This window comes from Neomonachus schauinslandi, chromosome 13 (assembly GCF_002201575.2).
Source record: "Neomonachus schauinslandi chromosome 13, ASM220157v2, whole genome shotgun sequence".
Classification (NCBI taxonomy): domain Eukaryota; kingdom Metazoa; phylum Chordata; class Mammalia; order Carnivora; family Phocidae; genus Neomonachus; species Neomonachus schauinslandi.
The window spans coordinates 7,559,182-7,585,720 of NC_058415.1; the positions used below are offsets into that span (position 1 = coordinate 7,559,182).

The following is a 26,539-nucleotide window of genomic DNA, read 5'->3' on the forward strand; positions in this document are numbered from 1 at the left end:
TCAGAAACTAGCAATGGCTTCACTGTGATTAGCACATGTGACCGCAAAAATGTCCCACATGGCATTATGGTTGTGCCCTGAGCAGCAAGCATTCTTTGCCGAGCACAGAACCCATGCAGATAGGTTCTGGGTCTCAAACCACACTTGATCTTTGAGGTTTAAATTCACTCATTCTTGGCAAAAGAAAATGTATTGTTTAAAGAGAACAGGATGAGAGAGGCTTATAATAAAGACTTGTAACACTTCTTGGACCTCAGATATGTCTCTCAGAACAAAATGTTTATGAGCTAAGTGTAAATGAATCAGAAACATAAGGATCAAATTTCCCCTAAAATGCAGACGAATTTAAAAATTAGCAGAAAAGGGGGACTGGCAAAAGATGTGCTTTGAATTTCACCAAACCCAGAGTATTTGAAATGCATTTTAAGAGGCTTGACAAACCCAAACTGTGACTACATTTTCCCTTTGTTGACTTCTTTTATCCCCTCAGTATCTCAGCTGAGAAGTCAGTGGTTAAAAATGGGAGAAAAGGTGTTCACCAATTTCTTTTGAGGGCTTTTTGTATGCTCTTATCCAGCCAGTGTGGAAATCGGAATTTGGCTTTGAAGAGTTTGTGTCTGCTCCTGCTTTTTCATGTCCTTCACGCTTCCTTTCATGCTCGTCTTTCCAGGTTTGCACCTTCTGCCCCATCTCCTCACCACATCAGCCCCCGGAGAGTTCCAGCTCCTTCTTCAGTAATGCCGAGAACGCAGCCTCCCCACACCCAGCAGCCAGTGGGTGGGCCACACCTGAAGTCTTACCAGCCCGAAACAAACTCTTCCTTTCAACCAAATGGGATCCACGTCCATGGTAAGTGGGGAGCCGACCACCCCTTGAGTCTCGGAAAGTGATACTGCGTTGTTGCTGTCAGACAAGTGCCTTCATGACCAGTGCTGGGTCCCTCTCGTTCGGTCACACGCCAGGATTTGGCTTTTAGGACTTTGCTCTAAGATGTCACACCTCATCAGCATGAAATCTCATAGCATTTTCCTGGTGTTGGCCCTAAGCTGGTATAACTCATGACACCCCAGAATGGTCAGCGCCAAGATGATGATCCATTTACTGACCAGTGATTTAACACCTCATAGAGAGGCCCTCACAACAGCATCTTGTCTCCTAAATAATAAACAGTCACCTAAAAGGGAGCAACAGGAGGGTTTTTGCCCAGGCATACCTCCCCCTCCCCAGGTCCCCTATTCCCAGCACCTCTCCATCCTTCAAGGCCCAGGTGAAATGACACCTCCTCTCTGGAGCCTTCCCTGGTGTCCTAGCTGGATTGCATCTCTCCTGGCTCTAGTCTCTGACTGCATGTCCCCTGTGTCTCTCAGATAGCACTCTCGCTCTCTCTCTACCTTGTTAAGTTACTCCTTTGTGAGGAACACTTGCCTTTCTATTAATGTGTAAGCTTCATTCTGAGGTCAGAATTTTCTGACCCGTTGTTCTTTTTCTTGGAGAACTTAGCACAGTTCTCTACATGCTAAGGTACTTGGTAAGTGCAGAGAGAAAGAAAAGGAGGAAAGGAAGGCCAGAGAAATCATGATGGTGTTCAAAATGTGAAGATCTGGCGTTGAACCCAGAACATCCATGGAGAACTAAGTTTGGCTGAATTTCTTTTCTTTATTTTCACTGATTTTGCCGACTCGGGCAGGTATCTTTGTGAACATCCATAGAAAGTTGAGTTGAGTTGTCAAATTGCATGGACTCAGACTATATGTAGCCTTTTACTTCCTGGGGGCAAAGGGGATCCTGTCCATTTAAAGGAGATTTTCAACTCCTTCTGAAAGATAGGACTCTCCCCTGTCTGCCTCTTGCTGATTCCTGAGTTTGCTCCACGTGAGTTATTACTTGATGTTAATGGGTGGTGTCCCCAAATAAATCTTAATCAGTATGCCAGCTGAGTGTGAGTAAGTGTGAGTGACTTCCCAAGATGGCAGAATCAGGCAGTGCTGTGGAGGTAGGTGTGGGTGAGGGCATCAGAGTAGGGGTCTGGACAGCCGAAGAGGAGTCCATGTGGACAGAGTAGTGGGCTATGGGAAGGGAAACACCTTGAGAAGCCCAGGCCACTGGCTCCAACTCCCAAGTTCCACCCATCTCTTCTCCTCTCTTCCTGAGTGCAATCACACAAACCCTCATTCCCCGACGAAGTGTGGGCTCCCACCACTGTTTGGGCCTATGGTAATGGTTACTCTCTTCTGTTGGTAACCTTCTTCTTAAGCTTTAGTTATGTATTCATTCAACCAAGAAATATTTCTTGAGTACCTACTGTGTGCAAAGCAATGCATGTGTGAGAAAGACAAAGAGAGCGCTCTTCCTGCCGAGAGAGCCCTCCCGACCCGGGAGAGGGGCTTCTCTCATGTGGGGGAGATCCAGGTCCCCTGTGCCAGGAAGCCACCCTTACCGGCAGGGAGGAGGTAGACGAGTGTGGGCTTTCTGGAATACAGAAGAGGTCACTGATCCTACAACACACCATTTTTACCCTTCACATTTTAACGTTGCCGAGATCTGGACATGTGTCAGTCAGTGGCATCATATGACTGGCAATGATTTCTCTCCCCGGTGCTATAAAAAATAATGGAGTATTTCAGGCAATCGTGTCATAGTTCCAATGAAAGGCCATATAACACTTTGATGACAACTGTGAAACATATTGTAAAAATTAAAAATTAACCTACACGTACACCAAAAAAAATGGAAGGAAATTTTCTAAAGCATTAACAGTTTTGCTTTGTTTTGCTTTTAAATCATGACGGTAGGGATAATGGATAATTTATTTTCTTCTTTTTCTGCTTTCTGAAGACATTTTAAAAGAGATTCTGGAATTAGCCCAATTCGATTACAAATACCAATCCACTCAACTGTGTGACTCTGAACAATTTCTGGGGGTCTCAGCTACCTTCTCTCACCAGTGGTTACGAAGAGTCCACAAGAAAAGCACGTGGCACAGCTTGGGAACTTAATATAATGCTTCTCCTTCTTCTCCCTCCCTTTTCTTTATTGGACTCTTTGAGAATGGGGATGTTTCTAGCCTTAGGGCACACATAATTCTTGGGGCAAAGTAGGCATTTAGTAAATATTTACTGAATAAATGATTGACACTCTCTCATTCAACAAATGTAAAATGAAACAAGACTACACAGAAAATGAGACCTACCCTATCATTTCGCCCTGCTTCCCGGCAAAAGGCTCCTCTCCCATATTTCTCTTTTTTAGTTGAATAATGAATATATTGTCAACTTGAATCCGTTGAGTTGGGTTTTTTTTTTTCTTTAACTTTTACTTCAATTGTTAAAAATTCCCATGGCCAATGAGAAACTGCTAGCAGCAGCCTAAAAATAAATACTATGACAAGCCTTTCTGGAAGAGATCGGGATGTAGTTATGCAAATTGGGAAACCATAACTTTGTTCTAGAAGATGGGCAAGTGGTTGCTGTGATGGGCACAGAGGGAGTGTCCATGCTTTAACCGCTGGGCCACTGCTAAGAATGAAGGAGTAGGGATCCAGATGCAGCCTTACCTCATCCTCCCAGCATTTTGTCTGAAACTGTTTTCCTGGAACTTGCTAGGCACGAGCACTTCTCGTCAACTGCTCCTTAGGATAAAGAGCAAATTGAGCTAATATTTTTCAAGTGGGTGATACAGTGCTGGGAGCAAAGAGAGGCACAGAGACCTTCTAAATGAGTTGCAATTATTAGCAACTTTGGTTGGACTAGTATGCTGGGTGGCGTCATACAGCATCTTAGTCACAGGGAACCTCAACCCTAATAAAACTAGATTTTTAAAACCCTGAGAACTCTGGCGGGGTTGCTAACATGATAGCCACAATGAAAGGAGTGTTCTGTCTTTCAAGAAGTTCATGGCTTTAATGAGCGCTGTCACCCCTATCCTCTCTCTATTCCCTGCGGTAGGTAGAGGTCAGAGAAAAATGTCATCAGTATATTTTTAGAGATGGGAGCTGAGACAGAGAAGAATACAAAATGTCTAGGCATTGCCGCCTTCTTAGCAAAGTGCACAGGCATCCTTAACAAGAGGTCCACATTTCCAAGCCACGTTCTTCATCTATGTGTTTCTGAGTCAAAAGCACACCAAAGTAAATATGTATTTACATTTTTCCATGGGGAAATGTACTTGTATGTAGATGCTGTTGCTTTACACGGAGCCACGGAAGTTAGAATTCAAAGGGGTTTGGACTTCCAGGTGAGGAAGAAAAAGAGGTCCCACTGAGCTTTGCTCATGCTGTATTAATCAATAAGAGCGCTTAGACTTTGTGTGCTCTGTGTGTGTGTGTTTATTTTTTTACCCTCGAAGTCTGCTTGACAATGTTATGTTAGTTTCAGGTGTATAACATGGTGATTTGACAATTCTGTACTTTCCTCAGTGCTCCCAGCGCTAACTATAGTCACCATCTGTTGCCATACATTATTACAATATTAATGAGTGTTTTGTAAAAGGCACACTTTGAAAAGATTAACAGTGCTGCTTTTTTGAGTCCCTCACCTAGCGAGTGACCCAGGACTAGAGCTCAGTTTTGTTGATTGTGCATCGACTTCATCCATTTATATTGCCTTCATTAGTAAGGTGGATGAGGTGTCATTTCTTTTAATGTTTGAATGTGGATAGCATTTATGGGTCTCTGTTTGGGTGGCATCTCCAAGGCAACTTCTAAGTACATTTTAGTCTTTTATTTTAGATGTAAACATAGGAACAACTCTTTCCAATCATGTAAGCTTGTTCTTCAGTCTTTTCTTTCTCTTTAGGACCATTTCTCTTGCCCGGGCAAGCTTTAGAATTTTGCCTGGATTAGTTGCCTGAGAGTTGATATTTGTACATTTTGTTATGGTACTAATGGATAATTTCTTTTTAAATGCCCTATTCATTCCAGGCTGTTAGAATGCCATGGGAATTCCTAAAACAGCATTTTCACAACCTTCCTGCCTCTGGACCCATCAAGGAGAGGCCAAGTTCAATTCAGCAAGCGTTTATTGGTCACCCACTAGGTGCCAGGCAGTTATGAATGTCATTTAATCAGTGCAGTGATACATGCAATAATAATAATAATAATAATAATAATACTATCAAGAGGTACCTGGTTTATTCAGAAGAGGGTGTCATAGAAGCGTTTCTAGAGATGACTCTTGAATAGGGTTTTGAAGATAAATAGAGGAGGCTGGGAACCAGCAAGACCAGCTCCTAGAGGGACTTGGGACCATGCTAAGTATAATCCCACTGAACGGTGAAGCCAGCCTGGTATTTTAGGAAAGTAGGCTATGACATTGTTGTAGGGAACGGAATTGGAGAGGTGGGAACGTTGCATCCTAACTGCTGGGACTATGTTGGACCACACCTGTACCACACCCACACCCAAACAGTGACTGAACAACAGTCTAGTTCACTCAGATGCTACTGTAAGTAGAGGAATGAGGTCAGAATAATGGGGAATTGTGTTCATTCACCTGCAGTCTTTTATAGGCGAGAGGAGCTGGAATAGCAAGAGAAGGAAATGAAAAAAGCCTTCAGCCTAGCTGCTACGCAGGCAGGAGCCCCTTCAACCCTCTTTAATACAGCTGGGAATGAGCAGTACCCTAAGGGCCCCTTTCCCAGAGAGGTGCATTCCTGGCCTTGCATGGCCCTCAGCTACGGGCAGATCACGGTCTTTCCCACAAGCTGGTTCTAGCACCTGTTGCCTCAGTTCCTGCAAACCAACATTTCCAGCCGACACTTGTGTGCATTTCCGAACTACCAAGGAGCCTCTAGCCACATAGAACTGGCTGCCCAGATTCCCTCTTATGTTGGTACTGCTAGAGTTAGAAGGTTTCGTAGATTTTGAGCGGTCTGTCCCCATCCCAGGTTTTCCCAAAGAGCCTGTTATTTGCAATCCACGTTGTCCAGAGCACAAGACTTTTCCAGGTTTGTTTCTCGTGTTAGAGCAGCACTCCTGGCGTAAGGGCTCGCTCTTTTCCCGAGACAAGACTCGGGATTGTTTCAGAGGGACAGGTCTGTGATTCAACAGTCTTACACAATTCACAGCGCTCACCAGAGCACAATGTCTATCACCCAGCCACCCCATGATTGTGCAATGGTACTTTCCAGAAGAGTCTTACGGGTTACAGCCACGACTGATGTCATTTCTGGGGGTTTAAGCTAAATGTTTAAAGGTTATTTTTTTTTTTAAAGGCAATTGTAGAGACAATAAACACCCCACCCCCCCCAGGAAATGTAGTCACATCAGCATAGGTAAAGTTGTGAAATACTGAAGTAGTTAAGTCTAGAAATTGCTTAGAATTCCCCCTTGAAATCTCAGGGAAGACAAATAAGATTGATTGTAAATCAGCGCGTAATAGTCTTCACTGAGAAAGTCATGACATACTCACAAGGAGAATGAGCCAACAAGCACATTTCACGTTATTCCAGTGTTATCAGCAGCGGTCCTCATCAGGACTAATTTTTGGTATCAGCCACGATGTTATTAATGCTTATATAGTACTAGGGATTGATGATTAGATCCAGAGAAATTCCTAATTACTCTTATACACTTAATTACTACAAAATTACCCAAGAGCAGTTTTACATAACTAGTACTTGATGAATTCTGACAGTGTGCTAATTCTGTTAAACAAAAGTTAAATTTAGGTGTGTACAAGGGGGGTGTAGTTGACATCACAGCCTGTTGGGCTTCGTGGGAGGGGTGTGGGATGGTCATCTTCATCAGAAGAGCTGTTTAAACGTTTGGTTATGGAAACGACTGAAGTGTGAATAATCTACACATGTAATTAAGTACACACACACACACACAGACTAAAACCCATATAGCTTTAAGGATACTAAGATGACTGAGATAACTATAAGGTTTCCTCAGGACAGGAAATGTTTTGCACATAGGACATGCTTAATAAAAGTTTACTGAATAAACATGAATGAATAAAAGGATGGGGGTGTTGGGGAGGAGGAAAGAGAGATTGTTGCTTATGGCTTCTTAGGCTGATCGGTAGGGCCAGCCCTTGGCAAAACCGTGATTAGGAGTCAAGTTTCCAGGGCCCCTCTTTTCTCTGGGCACTTGGTCCTTCTTTGTGTTCCTCTCATTACATACCCAGTGCTTACCCAACGGCCTGGGGCCTCTCCCTAGAGGGAAGAGGATGATCTAATGATTCCCTTACATGGTAAGGTGAATTGGAGTCTTTGCATACCTGGGGCCGAGTATCCTGCAGTGAAACCTGTAGCTGCGGCAGCCGGGGGAAGAAGTGTTGGAGACGTTCCCAGAGTTAAAAGTCCCTTGTTTCCAAAAGTTTTCAGAGCGTTTACAGCCACTAGCTTACATACCCCTACAGTGGTCATATTATCTCAGAAGAGGAGATTACCAGAAGGGGAAATTGTGATTAGCCCAAATGACACAGAGAAATAATGAACTATAGGAAAGAAAGTAGGGGCACCTGGGTAGCTCTCCAACTCTTGATTTCAGCTCAGGTCATGATCTCAGGGTCGTGAGATTGAGTCCCACATCAGGCTCCACACTGAGCATGGAGCTTGCTTAAGATCTTTCTTTCCCTCACCACCCCCCCCCGACCAAAAAAAGAAGAAAAAAAGTAGATGAAAAGACTTTGGAGTCAGGCAGATCTGAATGGGAATCCTATGGCCAAGTCATGCAGTGCCCTGAATCTCAGTTTCCTGGCTCTTACTCAGGAGGTAGTAATACCTCTCTTTCAGAGTGGATATAAGAATGAGAGAAAATGCATAGCCCGTAGTAGATGCTCAGTTAATTAGAGCTGGTTGTTGTTATCGTTATTTTTCCTTCTGTGTTCCAGATGCTGGGTGCTCTGCATACATCCACTTGTGTTGTTAAATCCTCAAAATAACATTAGTAAAAATACCAGCATACCCTGGTCTCCCAGGTGAGGCTGCGAGATGAAGCACCTTGCCCCAGGTCACACACCTAGCGATGTCCAAGCTGGTTTGGGGAACCGTCTGACCCCAGTCCCACACTCCTTCCCCTTCATGATGGTGCCTGTAGATCCAAGTACGATGGAAGTGCTTAGTTGCTTGGGAATTCCGTTTGTGAGATGTGTAAGTGTGGAGCTATTAATGATGGGGTTCCTTCCGGGGCTAAAATTCTGCAGGCACTACAGGGACTGTGGTTTGTGAGACAGGGGTCTCCCACTGACCACTAGATCTCGTGTCTTCTGCGTCAGGCAGTGTGGCAAATGCTTACGGTGCCCTTTCTCATTGATCTCATAACGACACTATGAAGAAGGCATTGTCTACTCCCATTTTACAGATGAGGGATCTGAATCACTGAAACGTTAAATAACTTGCCCCAGATTTCTCACTCTCGAAACGGTGAAGCTGGAAACTACACGCAGACCCTCTGACCACAGAGTCTGTGGCTCAGCCAGCCGATACGTCGCTCTAGGGAAGGGGGCGCTCTCTCTCTCATTGTCTCCAGTGGGATTGCCCCACGGTGTGTGTGTGTGTGTGTGTGTGTGTGTGTGTGTGTGTGTGTATCATAGCCTCACATGCACCGTGTTTGCCTCTCGAGCACACGCGTGCGAGAGTAACTGTTGGAACCCGGATTACTATCAAGTCAGGGCTATTAGACTCTTGGCACAGTCCTTAAAATACAGTTTGAATATTCTCACTGATGTTTTTAAATTAGAAAAGAAAAAATTTACCTGTTCTTTTTTTTTTTTTTTGATGCTTAGTGTACTTAGGCTTATAAAGAGTTTAAGTTGTTTTCAGCAACAATGAAAGGTAAAGACTATTAAGACTATTAATAACTTTTTAAAAAAGATTTCATTTATTTATTTGAGAGAGAGAGAGAGGGAGAGCACAAAGGGAGCAGGAGAGGGAGAAGCAGTCTCCCCTCTGAGCAAAGAGCCCAACGTGGGGCTCGATCCCAGGACCCTGGGATCATGACCTGAGCCAAAGGCAGTTGTTCAACTGACTGAGCCACCCAGGCACCCCAAAACTATTAATGACTTTTTAGATGTTTATAGAAATGAAATGTGTGTATGTGTACTTACATAAACTTACATGTATATACATACATACACACATGCCCTGTTATAAAAATGGGCTCACATTCTGCATTTTATTTTATGACTTACTTTTTTTTTAACTTAAAAAATATATATGCTTCTGCTTTCTAGGTAAAGGCCTATAGATTCTATAGATCAGCTCCTTTTAAAAAAAAATTATGTAGTACGTACAGAAACATGTCATTTTTTAAAAATCATTCCCCTACTGATAGACATTTTTTTGGTTTTATTAACAATGCTATATTAAATCTCTTTATGCACATGTGAGTGTTTACACGAATACCCTCACACACATCTGTATCCCTCTGCATACTTTCCTCAGGAATTATTTCTGGAAGAGAAATTGCCGGTTTGATGGATATGTGCATTTTAAAGTTGGGTAGGTCCTGCCGTAGATCCCTTAATGAAGACCATGTCAGTTTAGGCTCCGCAGCAGAGCAGAGTGCATGTCCCCACCCCAGACATCGTCAGTCATTTTCATTCTCAACAGCGTGTGCAGCAACATTGTTTTGCGTTTTCCTTTGGTTAGTAATGTGATTCAGCATCTTTTCATATTTGTAGTGAGCTCTAAAGGTAGTTTCATTATAACAAGGATGAAGGGGCCATAACTGCTGCTTGGGCGGGTTATATTACTTATTAAGCACTTTGCTCGCTCTTTTCACCCTGCCAGGCAGGCTGTGTTGCTCGCAGTGTGACACTTTGTTTTCCTTACTTGGAACCCAAAAATGTATCGAAGAGAAGGAAAATATCCAGAAAATTTCTGTTTCATTGACTATTGTGACTTCTCTGTCAGTTAACTTAAAAACATTTATAGAAAAGTGTTTGATGAACATTATTACAGATCTAGTGCTTTTTCATTCTTCTGGGGAATTAATGACATTTTTTTTCCAGAAGCAAACGTTCTGTCTTCTATCTGAAACTCATGAAGTTTAGTCTCTAATGAATGGAGCTCTTCAAATCAAATTAAATATTTTCTTATAATTCTATTTTACAGGCTGCTTAGTTGGACTCTTCAGGGCTGAACATATTAATGGCAATCTGTGTCTTGTGATTCTTGTATTTTTAGTTGGAATTTTCCTTGTAATTATGATAAGCAGTTCATGGCTTAGAAGAAAAAATGTGAATAGTTGTGGGCTATTATTTCCTTAAAGTGGGGGGAACCCAACATCAGGATATATGGGTGACCGGTAATGAGGACACTGTGTTAACAAAACAAAAGAGCAACAATGAAACACCAGAACTGCCTTGATCTGCACTCATTCAGATCATCTGGGCTCAGACTGTGTTGCAAAACAATCCCAGTTTCCTTAGAATTTCTAGTTGGTTTACTTACATTGTGAGTTCCCTTTCTGATTACAGAAAATTTCCCTCCCCAACCAGATTGTTCTGACTAAACTCTCCATTTCGTTCTCTTGCAAGGTCTTTAAGAACTAGACTTCGTAAGATGCAGCCATGAAGTAAAAACATTCAGACATTTTTCTAGATCATTTAAGTGTAACAACCAGCCCTTCCCCCTCTACATTCCTCCACCAAACCCAGTCTCATATCACACATCCCAAAGCACAACCTCTTCTTCACATTCTTAAATTTTCTCATCGTTATGGCAAAATGATTCCGGAAATCTCAATTAGCCAAATATTTACCCAAGGTCCTTTGCACCTGTCAGTCTGGGCTGGTGCAGCATTTTTATCAATACCAGTGAGGTCAATGAGAGTACCTACATTTATATTGCAATGTATGTTTTATAAATTACTCTTAAGTACAAAAGTTTATCAGTACTTGGTAACTATAACAGAACTGCTCAGTAAGATGTTTGCTGAATGAATACCTGAATTCTCATTATAACTTTGTGAAGAGAGTAGGAAATATATTTCTGCCCCTATTTAGAGATGGAACTCAGAGTAGTTGATCAAGTTCCTTGACTTGGCATGGTTTCGTAAAAGAGCTCAGGGCGTTCTGTGGATGGGTCAAGTTACCTAATTCTTCTGCCCACTCTTTTTCCCGTTCAGGTTCCATAGCCTCTCTGGCACCCAGCAGAAAAGGGTGACTTGGAACAGCAGAACTCTCCAGGTCACCTGGGCCAGGCCGATCATACCTTCATCATCTTTGTTTCTTCCTCCATTAAAAAAAAATAAAATTCCGTGTTAGAACAGAAAGTCATGCTGAAAGGCTGTGGTATAGGAGGTTCATAGATCAGAATCTTTGAACTTAGTTGCTCCTATTGGTCTTTCATTTGGAAAACTTTCAGTGAGAGAATAGTCCTTGTGGTCCATGTGTAGGCAGGGAATCATACCATCTATGTATTCCCTGTAGCACTTGGCAAAATTTTAGATGCTTAATAGATACTTAAAATTCAGGACTTTAGTGTGCAGTGGAATGAGATGAAGCAGGAAAGGAAGGACCCTGTAGACTATATACACCAATCAGAGCACAAGCCCCCAGATCGCGAAGAGGGGGCCCCATCTCACACTTGTGCCAATGGCTTGAGTATATCTCCTGAACCTCTGCCTCACAGTAAAGTTCCTGTTGCACACGATTAGACCTCCCCAAATCTACTGTCTAGAATGTTAAGTTGAGATGAAATCTGGGCTTGAAGGAGAACAGTAGAGAAATATATGTCAGTGGGTTTGAGATAGCAGAGTGGACGTTCCACTTACAAAACCTTAAGAATATCACTGGATTCCAGGATTGGTGTCACCCCCTTCCATCTGACTGCCGGGAAAGTTGCCCACTCTTAGATTGAGTGCTGGAAAATTGTATAATCACAGACTTGGATTCAAACAAGCAAGAAGTCACCTAGTTAGTGGACCAGATAGATTTTGGGAATCTGGTTACAGCTGGACAACAGAAGTCTAGGTCTCAAGATCACTGTGAGGCCCACAGTAAGACCAAGACTTCTGAGTCATGCAAATGACGTCCCATGATTTCCTCTTGACCAAGAACTTAAATGTGTGGGAAAGAGACTGGGGTGGGGAAGGAGGCCACCTTAATCCATATCTGCTGAGAATATAATCCAAAGTCTCTTGAGGGCAGTCATTATTTCTTTATCCCTGAGAGTCCTCAGAGTCTAGCAGAAAGGGCTGGGGACCAGCTGAGGAGAAGAGAGGCCCATGAGAAGCATTCTTTTCCTCCATTTCAAATGAAATCAGAGCTGTTCTGTGTTTTCCTATTGGTCTTTCATTTGGAAAACTTTCAGAAGATTAAAAATCCTCTAAAGATGTTCTCAGAACCTCTTACTCTTTAGTGTAAGAAATACCTTGTCCAACATGAATATTTCCAGGCCGTCTGCACAGACGTTCTGATTCACTAAGTCTGCCTAGAGCTGAGCTGGAGCCAATGCTGTGGCTCCCACTTTAGGAGTCACTGGCCTGGACCCCAAGTGTAGGACTCCGTGCTCCCTTGCCATGCTTCTCCAATCAGAGATAATCCAAAGGAAGCAATTGGCCAGTGGTAGAGAAAGTAAATACTTTCCAGCTTCCTTCTTCCTTTACTTCCTGGGGAAGTCCTGTAAATATAGCACAACCTAAAAACTATCAAGACCAGAATGGCTCGCCTAGACCCCCGGGCTGGGTGGGGGGGGTGGCTGCAGCCCTTCTTTTAATCTCTGTCTGGGATCCTCTTCTCTGCCAGACCTTTCTTACAGCACAGCTTGCTTGGAAGGCCAAGGGCACCCAGAATTAAGTCTTTGTTCTTTGCCATTCTTTCCTTTTTCTGCTTCAGGCCCAAATAGCCCTGTGGGAGTTGGTGTGAGTTTTATGGGGCAGAGCCGTCCTCAGCCAGGGCAGGTACACCTCTGGACTCAGGGAAAGTAGGAGGACAGGTAGCACCAGGCTTATAATCAGACAGCAGGGCTGGAATCTGCAGTGGGTTTTACTGTTTGCCAGCTAGTTCCACACTTACTAGTTCATGTGACCCCACTCAGTAGGGGTACCCATACTTGCGGTGGAGCCTGCTCCTAGAGAAATTCCCAGCTCATTCTTGCCAACGCCAACCAGTGGCCACTTCGGGATGATGTCACTTCACACAACCATCAGACCCGGAAAGGCCAGATCCCGAACCCTCCATTCTGGGCCTCGCAGGTATCCAGGATGTTTGAATCGCAGGCAGGTGTTGGGGTGTGGGCGGCACCTCATGGGCGACAGGGCAGTGAGCCCCATCCATTTGTTCCCTCCGCTGCTTTCTCTTCCCACCGTGAGGATAATGCTGCCACATGAGTAGTATTATCCCCCTTTTGGACACAGGGACTCTCAGGCTCAGAGAGACTGTGGTTTCCTCAAGGCCACGCAGCCGGTACGTGGCAAAGCCCGGCTTTCGGATCCATTTCGGACTCTTCGGGCCTTCTGGTTTTGAGAGTCTTTATTTTATGTCATTTCCAAGTGTTTCATTATCACTGTCAGGATTCACTGAACCATTTTACTATAACTGCAGATACCCACACATGGCAATTACTGAGACACATTGCAATTAGTTTACTTTGGCAGCTTATCACTTTTGAGAATTTGGAAGCCAGAGGCCACCACGCGTTAGGGGTTTGGGTGGGTGGAGGATATTTAAATGAAACTGGATTACATCTCTGAACCAGGAGTGTTTTATGCCTGCCGTCTTTCTCCCTCTGCTGTGTCGCCTTTCCCTTTTGTCCCTATCAGCAGCAGGCTCTGCCCACTCCCAGCCCCTTGTGGGACCCTTTGCAGACATACTAGCAGACCCTCTCCCTTTCCCCCAACCCTGCCCTGGAAACGACACCGAGGCCGAGTGTGGCTTGTGGTAACAAACGCTTTAGCAGCTCGTGCAGACCGGTGAGGGGGCAAGCAGAGGAAAGCACCGAGTGTCCTGAGCGCGTCTCTCTGTGACCCACCAACTGGGAGCAGATGCTCCAGATGAAAATGACGCCCCTTCTTGGGCCCACGTGGGCCCACGCTGCAGCCCCTCGGCCCGAGGGCAAGGGGACCAGGCAATTGCTCCGGTGGTCGACTTCTGAACCACTGTCTCCGGGCTCCTTCAAGAGGAATGTGTCCACATGGAATCGTAAGGGTTATTATGTCCATTATTTTCCTCTTTCTTAGTACAGTAGATGCTTAAACGTCAGTCGTAAATAGCTCGAGTTGCTGTGGAAGCTGGTTCAGTTCTCAGCCCAGAGAAAAACCTGTCTTCCTCACCCAGTCTGTGAGCCGTCCCTGCGGCTTTTGCATTTATAGACTCTGTGTCAAAATGAAGAGTCCGTTTCTCCACCACCTCCAGGGAGAAGACTGAGTGGAGTTCTAGCTAGATGAAGACCTGGAGGATGTTGCTGGCCATGGCCAGGAGCCAAAAAATGACAATCAAATTGTGGAGATTCCACTTTTAAGAGCAGTATCATTTTGTACCTGAGGGCGGTGGCCTATGAGAGGGAAACATTTCTAAAGAATTGCTTGTACATTATACAGAATCTAGAAATACTTCTGAGCTCATTTCGTGGCAATAGTAATTGCTCTATTTACTAAGGGCCTCCTACCTGCCAGGGAATGCAATATATGCTTTTATAAACATGCTCATGTATAATGCTTTCCACAACCCAGTAAAATAGGTGTTATTTTAAAAGATAATGAGGCTCAAGCAGGAAAATAATTTGTCCAAATTGGATAAATTAACACAATTGGTTAAATGGGTCATCCACAATTCAAACCCAGATCCAAGTTGTTCATGTAAGGGGTAGAAATAAAATAGTGACTAAATCAGAAAATTGGCCAAAGGAAGTATCTAAAATGTCTCTGTTTCTATTTTTGAGGGTTTTTAGAATATTTTAGCAGTTACGTGATTTTATTGATTTCTATTAATTAATCAATGATTTTCTCCCTAATGAAAGTGTTTCTACATTATGTCCAGCGTGAGTAAAGTGCCTCTGAACTTGGCAGTAAGGGACGTCAACAGAAATGGCAAGACTGTGTTTAAAGTGATTTGGTCCATGAGCTCAAGCCCTAGTAGTCTGTATGAACTCTGTCACCAAAAGAGACCAGGGTTTGAGTCCTAGCTCTGCAACTCGGTAGCTCTGAAGAGTTAGGTAAGTTATTTTAACTTCTCTGCTTGTCTATAAACTGGGGACAACACTGCTTGACTCCAAAGTTGTTGTAAGGATGAAGATCTTCTGTCTGAAACACGTAGGGTGGTACTTGACTTGGAGCAAATAAATATTAGTTCCTTTCTTCCCTTCTGACAGAATTCTCGAGCAGTTGGCATAACAGTAACCAAACTGTTCCACAAAAATGCCCAAGCAAGGGGACTGCAAATGAGAAAGCCCCGAACTTAGTAGGAACTTATATAGTGGCTGTTTGAGTCCTGCTGCTCATTTGTTTTAAGATAAAGGCTAGATCCATAAATAATTTCAAATTTCTGGATGTTTGGAAATATTAAAATGGTTGCGTGTATTTTCCACTTTTATTTGCATGGCATCATATAAGCAAAGTACTGGTTATAAAGGCAGGGAATGCAACAGGTCCTCTGCTTCCATCTCGCTGTCTCTGCAAATGGGAATGTTTGTTTGAATCACCTGCTTACAAGTCAGGAATATCAGGTGGCCACCCGAGAAGGAATCCTACAAGTTTTCTCATACGAAGTCACCATGTGAGTAGTAAGCGTGTGATTCACTGGGCCCTTCTCTAAATAAGGTTGGAGTGCATAAAATCAGGCTGAGAAGTCAAGATGCCAAAGAGCACATGCTTATGGCCTTTGGGAGCTTTAGCAGAGGCTTACCTGTGTTTTCCTCTCTTCTTCTAGATGGCTTGTGCCATGGATCACAGAAGGTATTCAAAGGGGGTAGCTCCAGGATTCCCAGAGAGTAGGAGGGAATATGTGCAAAGAGCCATAAGAGTATTGGAGAAGGAGAAATTAGGGGAGCAGGGTCATGCGTCTACTTTGTCTGTCCCTGTCCCTGGTCTCTCTGAGTCGCCCCCTGCCCCGTCCCGTTCATCACCCAGATTCACCCATGCCCCTGCTCCTGTAGCAATTATAGGACTGAGACAAAAAAAAAAAACAAAAACCCTCTACATTTCCTAAAGTAACCCACAAAATTATAGTCTCTGTGGAAAAATAATTAAGTCATAAAGCTCATAAATACATATCCTTCCTCCCACTTGGCTAGCAAACGGCTGTACCACCCAAGAGCTGAGGCATACCAGCTGTCCCTGCACCTCTCATATCTGCGCGTCCTCCTCCCGGGCACGAGCAGGTCAGAGCCGCTGACGGAGGAAGACTGTTGGGGCTGGTCCTCAGCAGAGCTGCAGGGCGGACGCCCCCTAATTGTACCTGCCACAACGAGCCAGGGCCAAACAAAGGGAACAGCTGTCAGCACCCAGGCTTCTCTCTCACCTGTTGCCTTTTCCTCTTCCCACCTTGAGCGCATGCCGGAGAAAAGAGTCGGACTCTCTATGTCCCTGAAAGTGTCCTTTATATCATCCTACAGAGTATGAAACTGTATTACTGGGTTTCTCGTGGACATGTTTCTCTTTCTTTCTCACTAAAACATCAACTGCAAGAAGGCACGCAGTGCGTCTTAGCCACCGTTGTGTCTCCGGCACTTGGGTGCTTAGTAAATAGTCCTTGAGTGAATAAAAGCGTAAAACTGGAAATGCTTGTGTTCATATAAGAAGAGGACAAAGTAGCATGTGGAGAGCGTGAGCCTTCACACGGGTCTTCCCTTTCAGTCCCCTTGAACCTGCGCAGGTACCTTATCAGGTAGATACTGCGAACCCCTCACTTTACAGAAAAACAGCAATGGGGGCAAGCACACGCAGTAATCAGTGCTCCTTCTGGAAGGTCAAGGAAGCCGCCGGCTCCTGAGGCCTGGCCGGGGCTGAGCACGGCAGTGCTTGGCCTGACCCCTGAAAGGATCTCCCCTGGTCACACAGAAACAGAAGGGTTTTCCCATCCGAAGGGCTCAAGGGGGCTTGGGAAGTGATGGCCTTTGTCATGGTTTCCAAGAAGACTCATAAAGGATTCTGCCAAGCCTGCTCAGGCCACGCCTGGTTGGGGAAGTAGTTCTGGGGGACCTCGCCATGGCCTGTGAGGGACTCCCCCTGCGGGCTGCCCGCCTCTCTAAGTTGTCATCGTGGTCCCGGCAGAGCTTACCACGGGGAGGGGTCAGTCTTTGATTCTGCACACCATCCATCCAGCACTTTTCCTGGTGCCCAGAGTTTGGTGGTGGTTCCCAGCCTCATGGTAAAGGAAAATGAGAATTCTGTTTTGCAAAGCCATCTGCTACATAAACAGACCCACTAAGTACACAGCTCCCAATGCAGCCCCTTGATGAGGTGCGGGCTGATGATATTTATCCCCATCCAGGGGGCGAACAGTGGGTCGAGCCTCAGTGTTGGACTTGACTCCGCCCTCCTGTGGTGGGGCCGCTGAAGACGGGACTGGACTTGCTGCCACTCCCAGCAGGCCCGGCAAGCTAGGCAGGAAGTGTGCGACTTGTTTCCTTTTCCTTCTCCCACTTCCAGAAGGGAACGTGGCTCGCTCCTTCAGGAGAGCTGAAATGCTTTCAGACGGTCACTCATCAGCCCTCCAGAGGGTTGCAAGCTGAGTGACTGTTGTTTACTTACGATGTATGTATATTCTGGTTTCCTCCACAAAGATTGGAGTGGTGGATTTTTAAGAAAAGATAAATGTAATGAGGAGTCCAATATAAATTCCTATCTTGGAAGCCATGAGTCTAAGAATCATTGTCTGGCTTTTATTGAAACCCTTGGTGGTGGGTCATGTGTTTTTCCTTCAGGAATTTAACCAGAAACATTTCTGAAACAAAGTCTGCTACGCTGGGAAGGCAGACTGCCCGAGAGCGTGCTGTCCAGGACAGGAGCCACGAGCCACACGTGGCTACTTAAGTTTTAATTAATTAAAGTGAAACAAAGTGAAAGAGCCATTTCCTCCACTGCACTAGCTCAGCCACGGGATGCTCCTGTACCGACAGCAAGATAGAGGGAGACACCGATCGTTTCCATCATCGAAGAGAGTTCCGTTGGGTGGTGCTGCCCTAGAGAACACCCTTCAGTCATCACACTTAGCCACGCAGTTCCTCTCTCCTCGGACGTCCCCCACCCCCGTCCACTTTGGGAAGGAAACCCACACCAGCTTCGGGGGCCTAGCAGCAACAGTGACTGCAGACTCCTGATCAAACCCAAAATCACAGAGGCATCAGTGACGCCGTGGGACAAAGGGGAACGTTTTTTGAGAATGAAGTTTAGTGATGTGTGAAGCGCATAGAGAATATTACGGGGGAAAACAGAAGACCAAGCAATATATAGAACATTCCAGTTTTGTGTAGTTCTATCTGGCCATATCTGAATGTGGAAATAAAAAAAGCTTTTTCCTTCTTTGTTTATACTATTCTGCTTATTCTGGTTGGTACAATTAATTCCATACATTTTTTAATATATATAATTAGAAAAACAGGTGTGTTTTTAGAAGGGAAGAAACTTCCCAAAATTGACAAGAGGAGGAATGATTCTGCCTGACATTCAGGAGCTGCAGTTTGGGTAGATCCAGTTTATCTGTAGATTCTTCCCTGTCCCCCACCCCTGCCATTTTTGGAGGCAGAATTATGGGGGAGGGGTGATTTTATAACCAGAGGTGACAGCTAACAAAATTATTGCCAACATGAATGTTTGGGTGTGTTCTTACGCTGCTATAACTATGTGTGCTCTCGCCCCAACTGCATTCTCAGTCCTCGAGGACAAGGTATTATCTTCTGTTTCTTGGTTTCTCCGACAGCCCCTTGGCTAGCACCGACCCACGGACTGACAGATTAGCTGACCTTGCCGTCACTCTTATGCCCACGAAATGTGTTAACATCTTGCTTCATTTTGCTTTTGGTCCGAGAGGTAGAGTTCCATCCAAATTCACTCCACGAAATCCAACAGCTGGAATACAGGAGCCATTCATCAGAAAATGGGTTAGGCTTTTTCAGGATTTGTGTGTGTGGCAAGACCCTAACGGAATTTTTAAAAATTTTGTTAGTTTTATGGAAGTAGCACTGGGAAGAGGGTCTGTTAAAGCTCTTGGATTTGACCATAGCCATCCACACCAGTGTACTTGGCATCTTCAGTGACTGGCTTCTCGGAGAGAGGGATTTAATAAAGAGGATTTTCTTTCCCCAAGTTGGCTGTGAGAGTGATCCAGCATGCTTGCGGGGCCATTCTGGTTTCAACTGTTTTTCGTGTCAGCCAAGACATCCGCAGGCAAGAATTACAGTCCACTCTGCCTTCTGATGCCGATCCAGGCTGCCGGGGAAGTCTGGGGGATGGAACCCGGTGTGTTCTCCACATGACCGACCTTCTGTACTCACACATCACTACACTCAGATGGAGGCTGAAGCCAGGCAACATTCCTGCTCTCTTAGAAGCAGGAGAGAAGATAGGGAAGAGAGAGAATTGGTTTTCACGAAAGGCCAATGAAGGTCTCTATCCATGTGCCTGACATACCTGAATGATTAACGTCCCTATTTGGGGAGTTGTGGCACTTGAGTGAGAAATGGCTTCTCTTCTTGGAAGGGTAACAGTACACTGAGGAACATTATTGGGGAATTGATGGGTGACAAATCTGAGCAGAGCCAGCAGAGTGATAGAAAGAGCAAATATTGTCTCTTCTCCTCAGTGAGGAGGCATTACATTCTAATAAACCAGCCATGGTGGTCCACGGTCATGCTTTCCTCCTGATACGTGTGTCTGGCCACCAGGTACCCCAAATCAAGATCAGTCCAAGGAGCCTCCCAAGCCACAAAGCCGCTCATCCCAGGTTCCTTCAAACCACTCAAACTTGTTGCTGTTTTGAGCCTGCGCGGGGGTGAGTGAAGAAATCAAGATATGCGTTAATTAGTGCAGGATCTAGGAACCAATATGGGCAAGATACATACAGCTCAGATCCCCACAGGGACAAGAATGTTCCAGAGAATTTTGCCTGGGAAGTGGGTATGCACCTCATGCCTGTTGCCATGTCCATTCTCACATTGGGTTATTATTGAAGGACTTACCTGTTGCCCTTTTGAACATTTTATTTCTCTTAATAACTAGGGTTTTTTTAATTTTTGAGGACTAGGTTGTTATAAAATCATGTCACTTTTTAATTTAACTTAACAAACACATGTATTATATTAAAAAATATACAAGTATTATATAATTATGTTATCAAATTATATTCTATAATATGTACATATGAACTCATTTAATCTTCATAATAACTCCTGTGAAGTGTAGGTACTACTTTTAGCCCCATTTTACAGATTAGAAAATAGACACTGGGAGGCTAAGTAATTCACTAAGATTACACAGTGGGTAAGTGGGTAAGTAGGACTCGAACCCAGGAAGTCTGGCTCCAGCACACTTGCTCTTCACCACTACTAAAACTCAGAAAAATATAAAGCCAAAAAACCAGCCTAAAGACAACCATAGGAAGGTGGCCGTACCAGGGCGCCTGGGTGGCTCGATGGGTTAAGCGTCCGACTCTTGATTTCGGCTCAGGCGGTGATCTCAGGGTCTTGAAATCCCGCTTAAGGATCTAGCAAAACTTCCATGCTGGGATCCTGCTTAAGATTCTCTCTCTCCCACTCCTGTCCCTCCCCATTCTCTCTCTCCCTCTCCCCTTCCCCGCCGCTCACGTGCTTTTCTCTCTCTTTTGCTCTCTCCTCTAAAAAAACAAAGAAGAAACATTGCCTCGCCATCCATGCTATGCATGGACTTGCCCATGACTGCGCCCAGTCTCCACATTCAGTTTTGTATCTTGCTTTTGTTTTCTTCTGAACCTTATATAATGGTCTTTCTCTGTTGTTAAAAACTCCTTGTAAATACTGTTTTAGTGCCTACTTAATGTTCCCATCATGTAAACGTACCACTCTGCTGAATCATTCCTTTACGGTTGCCCATTTGGCTCTTCGGTTTTCTGTTCTGACTAGCACTGTAACGACTACCTCTGTGCAGAACTTCTTCTGTTCTTTGGAATAGACTCTGAGAATACCTCCTCAGAAGTAAAATCCCCAGGTCCAGGTGTACGAGTAGGAACACTTTTCAGGCTCTAGATACAGGTTGTCCAGTGGTTTTCCAAGAAGCTTGCGCCTTCACAGTGTCTGCAACACTGGACAGAGTGACTTTGTCATTCTCACACCTGCACCGAGAATGACTTCTAGAAATCTTTGCTAATGTGATAGGTAGAATGTGGTATTTTATTATTGTCTTCATTGTATTTCTTTGTTGGCTAGAGGATTGAGTTGGTTCATATTGGTGGATCAGTTATCTGCATCCTCAGGTGGTCTAGTTGGGTCCTTTGCCCATCTGTCTGTCGAGATCCTAAGAAGCCTTTGGAGATCCAACAGAGAAGGGCGAATGGTTTCCCATTCTTTCTTCTCCTGCCTTGACATGGTATCCCCCTGAATATTTTTCTAGTCTATACTTCTATACATGCTTTTAATCTTCCCCCCAAACCTTATGTGCATTTTTCTCTGGATTCCGTATAAAGTATCCTGTCTGCTTTGGAAGGATAGTACTTCATTTTCTGTGAGTGTGCCCCATGCATAAATCCACATGGGTCCCTCCGTCTTGGATCATAAGCTCCTAGAGGGCCAGACTGTGTCTTTAGGAGCAGTTCTGCACACATGCTTTGGGACGTCCCCAGCAGCCACAGAGCCCCTGGCCAAAGGTGATGTGAGCGTTTACACAGGCCACCTGGAGAACACTAACCAGAAATGGGAGGGTGATGAGCATAGTAGGCTGGATGCGTCGCCGTGCCCTGGTTATACTTCAAGAGAGCTGGAAAAAAAAAAAAAAAAAAAAGAAAAAACCCCCCCTACTTACTGATCATTAAGAAGGGGCTGTTCTAGTGGAGGAAGGCACACAGGACTAGGGAACCAAAGCCCATGAATTGGTCCTGTGTTCTCCATCATTATGAACCATCAATATGAACCATGGGTCACATTCTCTACTAATCCCTCATGGGTTTTTCTACCAGAGTAGTGATATCAGTAATAACTGATGTTCTGAAGCACCTTAAAATGTTATATATGGTCTTTCTTTGCCCCAAATCTTCACAATAGTCAGTGGAAACAGTCAGGTTTTGCAGTTGAGCAAACAGATACAGCGAGATGCAACTCTCCCTTCAATAAAGCATCAAGTGAAGATTTCATTATTAGATTTGCAAAAGCATATTATGCTCCAGGAAAACAGTCCATTGACTTACATGTGTCATGAGGCCAAGAGGAAGAAGGAAAAGGTAAGGTATCTTGGGGTGTGGAGGGATCGTGGAAAAGGACCACAAATACCCCCCAGGAAACCTCTGTCACACAAGAAAAAAACAATGAAAGAGTTTAATGAAACAAAATCAGCAGAATGTTGATAATTATTTTCAAATATTAAGCAATCTTTCCTCAAATTTCTTCATTACATGGTATCTTCCAGTTGTTCCAGTTACTGCAAAGATTAACAATAATAATACAGCACATCCCATCCTAAGGGATACTCTGTGTACCTATTCAAAATAGTCAAAAGTCTATAAATGTATATGAACTTAGAAGGACAGTTGGGTGGATAGATCTATGTTGTTGTTGTTTTCAGGTGGGCCTTGTTAAGAGTGTGTTTCAGGTTTTGCCAAATGTGAAAAGCAGAATCGAATATAAGATAAAGGAAGTTAAGATAGGCTCAAAACCTGGTGGCAGGGATGGGGTAGGCATGTTCTCTGCGGGTCAGGCCTGCCGTCTCCGGGCTCTTGAGAGCATCTAGGGGAGGGCAGAGGCTGTTCAGCTGCCCATCCTGGAGCAGCAGGTAAAAATGTCAGAAGCCAACTAGCTTTGACAGCCCCTGAAGGTAGAAGAGCTTCTGGCTCAAAGTGTGCATTTCAGAGGCTTGCTCCGAAGATTTCACAGGTGGACTTAAGAGTGAGAGGCCACTTGTCATGTGGGGGTCTCACTGCGCCAGGGTGGTACTGGGGACTTAGGCTCTGCAGAAGCTCACAGCCATGCTTGCATTGCAGGATTTTACGGGCAGCTACAGACATTCCGCGCCCCCCAGTATCCCGACTCCCAGAGAGCCGTGCTGCCCAGCAGCCCCTGCAGCGGGGTGCCTTCCTTTGAGGACTGCCTGGCCCCCACGCCCATGGGGCAGGCCGGCTTTGATGTGTTCCACAGAGCCTTCTCCGCTCACTCGGGCATTGCAGGTGGGTGGCTGTCTGTGACTTAGAAACTCTGGCAGACTCGCAGGTGGGACCAGGTGGGTTTGCCGTGTCTGGCCTAGACGAGGCTTGACCTGGCACATGACTGCATCATGTCCTGTTGAATCTGCCCCTGAAATGTCTCTCACTTTCATGCTCCTCTCCAGCCCTACTCCCACCGCCCTGGCTCAGGGGGCCATAGTGTCTCTCCCAGACCGTGGCAATAGCCATAGCCTTCCAGCAAGTTCCCTGAGTCAACTGTCTTTTTTTTTTTTTTTTTTAAGATTGATTTATTTATTTGACAGAGAGAGATACAGTGAGAGAGGAAACACAAGCAGGGGGAGTGGGAGAGGGAGAAGCAGGCTTCCCGCCGAGCAGGGAGCTCGATGCGGGGCTCGATCCCAGGACCCTGGGATCATGACCTGAGCCGAAGGCAGACGCTTAACGACTAAGCCACCCAGGCGCCCCTGAGTCAACTCTGTCTTTACCCTTCTGCCCCCCATACTACCATGAGCATTGCCTTCCAAAAATGAAGGATAAAATGAGCCCCTTCCCTCCTTGAACACTTTAGATGGTCTCCAGCCGCCTAAACATAAAGGTCCCCATGAGATGGGCCCGATCACGTAGGCCCGCCCTCACAGAGGTCTCGCCACATGTGCTGCACCTGAACTTGGCCTGGGCACTTGGCCCCACAGCCCCTCCCTCTCCATCTTTGCGCTCTGTTTCCTCCTAGAATGTTCTTTCCTTACCTCTCCCATCTGTGAGAATCCCATCTTTATGACTCAACTTTAATACCGTCTCTTTTTTGAGGCCATCCTCACCCTTGCTTAGAACACTTTTACTTCTACTCAGCCCGTATTTTGTGCCAAGACTAATTGTGGCCATCTGCCTGCAAGTCCACCTCCCTCCCCACTGAGGTCCCTGAGGACAGAGCCGCTGAAGGGCCTAGCCCTTGGCGCCCCTCAGCATTTGCTGCCTGCACATACGGTGGGTGTGGCCAGGCGCGATTGTTAACTTTCCCGTTCTTTCTCTTCCAGTGTATGATTTGCCTTCAGGGTCCTCAAGCCTCTTCGGGGAGTCTCTTCGCAGCGGGCCTGAGGATGCCACGTTCCTGCAGATCAGCGCCATGGACCGTTGTCCTAGCCAGCTCTCCTCTGTCTATACCGAAGGCTAAACGCTCCCCTGGCCCCCACCCCCACTGGCACCCAGAACCTTTTTGTCGCTTGCCACCTTTTATTTTCATATTCTCAGAGACTGCATGAAAAGGTTGTCCGCCTCATCGGTGGACCCTGCAGAGGCACAGACGTGTCTCTGGAAGGCAGGACTGGCCGGAGCCGGGCTTTGTAGGAATGTGTTCAGTTGCTCCTTTTTCCCTCTGGGTTTGCTGGTGACCAGCAGGACTGGCTTTTCAAAGGGAATTTAGAGTCACTCTACCGGATACCTGTGACTTCCAGCTGTCAGCTCTCAAAGGACACCAGTGAAAGGATGCATATATGAACACAAAGTCTGGGGATCACACTTGCACAGAACTCCAAAGAGGGAAGGACAACCCAAACTGCCAGAAGCACAGTGAACTCCCCCACTGCTCCCCGTCCCCGCTGGCTCCTACAAAATCAGGCAACAGGGGAAACCTACATCCAAGCACAGCTTGGGCTCAACTCCTGGAGAAGCCCTGGCTCCTGGCACCAGCCCTGGCCTGGCAGCCCGGGGAGCTGGCTGCCTCTTTCCTCTTACTATGCCCATGCTAACCAATTGCTTTTCAGTATTTCTCTGAAAGCAAAATAAGAAGGTTCTGTCAAGCACAGTCCCTTGAAAGGCACTACGACTTGTTTTATATTCCAGCAACTTATCTTAGTTCTTTTATTTTTAAAGACTTGTTATTTACATCTACTTTTAAAGGAAAAAAAAAATATTTAGAGGTCTGTTCTTTGGATGGAAATAATTAGTGTAATCACCCCACTTACATCCATTTTGCCACCGCTGTAGCTTGGCCTGGCCCCACCTCACCGCACCTGTGAGCACCCCCCCCCCAGTAGTTTCACATTTCACAAAAGCCACCTGAGGGAAAGGGGGTGGGCCCAGCCCCCTTCCCAGGGCCATAGCGGAAACCCTGGTGGGTTGACTGTTCAGTGACTCCACCTCGAAGACCTCATTCCACGGAAAAGATCGCTTGACTGATTGACCCATTGCCTCCACTTGGTACTGTGCCGAGTCATGCTAGAAGATGTGAGAACAGGGGCCCCCTGAGCTGAGATCCTGGGTTCTCTCAGAAAACCCAACAAGAGGTGCCCAATGTCCAGTGATTTTTGCATAGCTTCTGCTCACCTCCTTTCGGATATCCACTCACCGGTCTGTCTGTCCCTCCCCCGTACCATCCTCTCCGTCCTCATTATTCTCACCTCCTCCTTGTCTGCAGTCAGGCACAACCCACCCGCCCTCGCCTGACCATCCTTCCTCCCCGCAAGGTCTGCTCTGAGGCAGGTAGAGGGAAAGTTCAGGGAAGGTAAGCAGAAGAAGTTAACTTTTTTCCCTGAAACTCTCCTTTGAGGGCCTGGAATGTTCACAGAGCTCTTGGTCATTTGATAGCAACCCTGAATAGGAAACCACTTTCTGGGATGCATTGACGAAGCTATTAAAAAGATCTTAAGTCCAACACGTAGATCCTAAAAAGTAGCCACACCCCAAAGACACGGGGTAAAGCCTGACATTCCAGAACTGTCACATTTCAGTTTCTTTCCTCTTGTAAAATGAAATAGTGCTATTTGTCCCACTGAGATCATTACAGTCTCCAACAAGGGTTCACCAGCACGGTGTCACACCTGGGACCTGGGGACAGTTTGTCTCCTGACAGGCAGGTCCCCTCAGTCGGGCTGCACGGGCTGGACTTGATCCCCATGTGCCATAGAGTGAGGGGACTAACGAGCCACGCGTGGGGGTCGCTTTTCCAGGGCCCGAGGTCAGTCCGCTTCCTCTGACTCGTGAGCTCTGATCCGAGAAAGGCCACCATGCAGGCATCCAGAGCTGCAAAAGAGTGAGGTTACTCACTTTACAAAACTCTGCTCTGCTTTACGAAACAAGGCTCCTGCGGCTTCCCAGCCAGACGAGCTCCCAGACTGCGAGTAAAATGCCAGCCTCCTTGCAGACGTTGTGGGTTCTGTCACTTGGTGTAAACCAGGACACGTGCATGCTAGCGCTGCCGTCCCCCGTGTGTCCCCGTGTCCCACTCCGGAAAGGAAGGTAAGCTCCGATAGCGTTAGACAATGTGTCTGTTCTTAAATTCCTTTATGAGGAACTCAGAACATACTTCGTACTTG

General features: G+C 45.6%; 1 protein-coding gene across 1 annotated transcript in view; it reads left to right on the forward strand.

Annotated features, from left to right (window-relative positions):
* Window positions 1-24,472, forward strand: part of GLIS3 (GLIS family zinc finger 3) — a 425,196-nt gene extending 400,724 nt beyond the window's left edge. The window contains exons 8-10 of the mRNA XM_021694421.1: window positions 671-849; window positions 23,049-23,231; window positions 24,263-24,472. Of these exons, the coding sequence (XP_021550096.1) occupies window positions 671-849; window positions 23,049-23,231; window positions 24,263-24,399 (499 nt within the window). The 3' untranslated portion in view covers window positions 24,400-24,472. The remainder of the gene's footprint in view (window positions 1-670; window positions 850-23,048; window positions 23,232-24,262) is intronic.
* The last annotated feature ends 2,067 nt before the right edge of the window (window positions 24,473-26,539 follow it).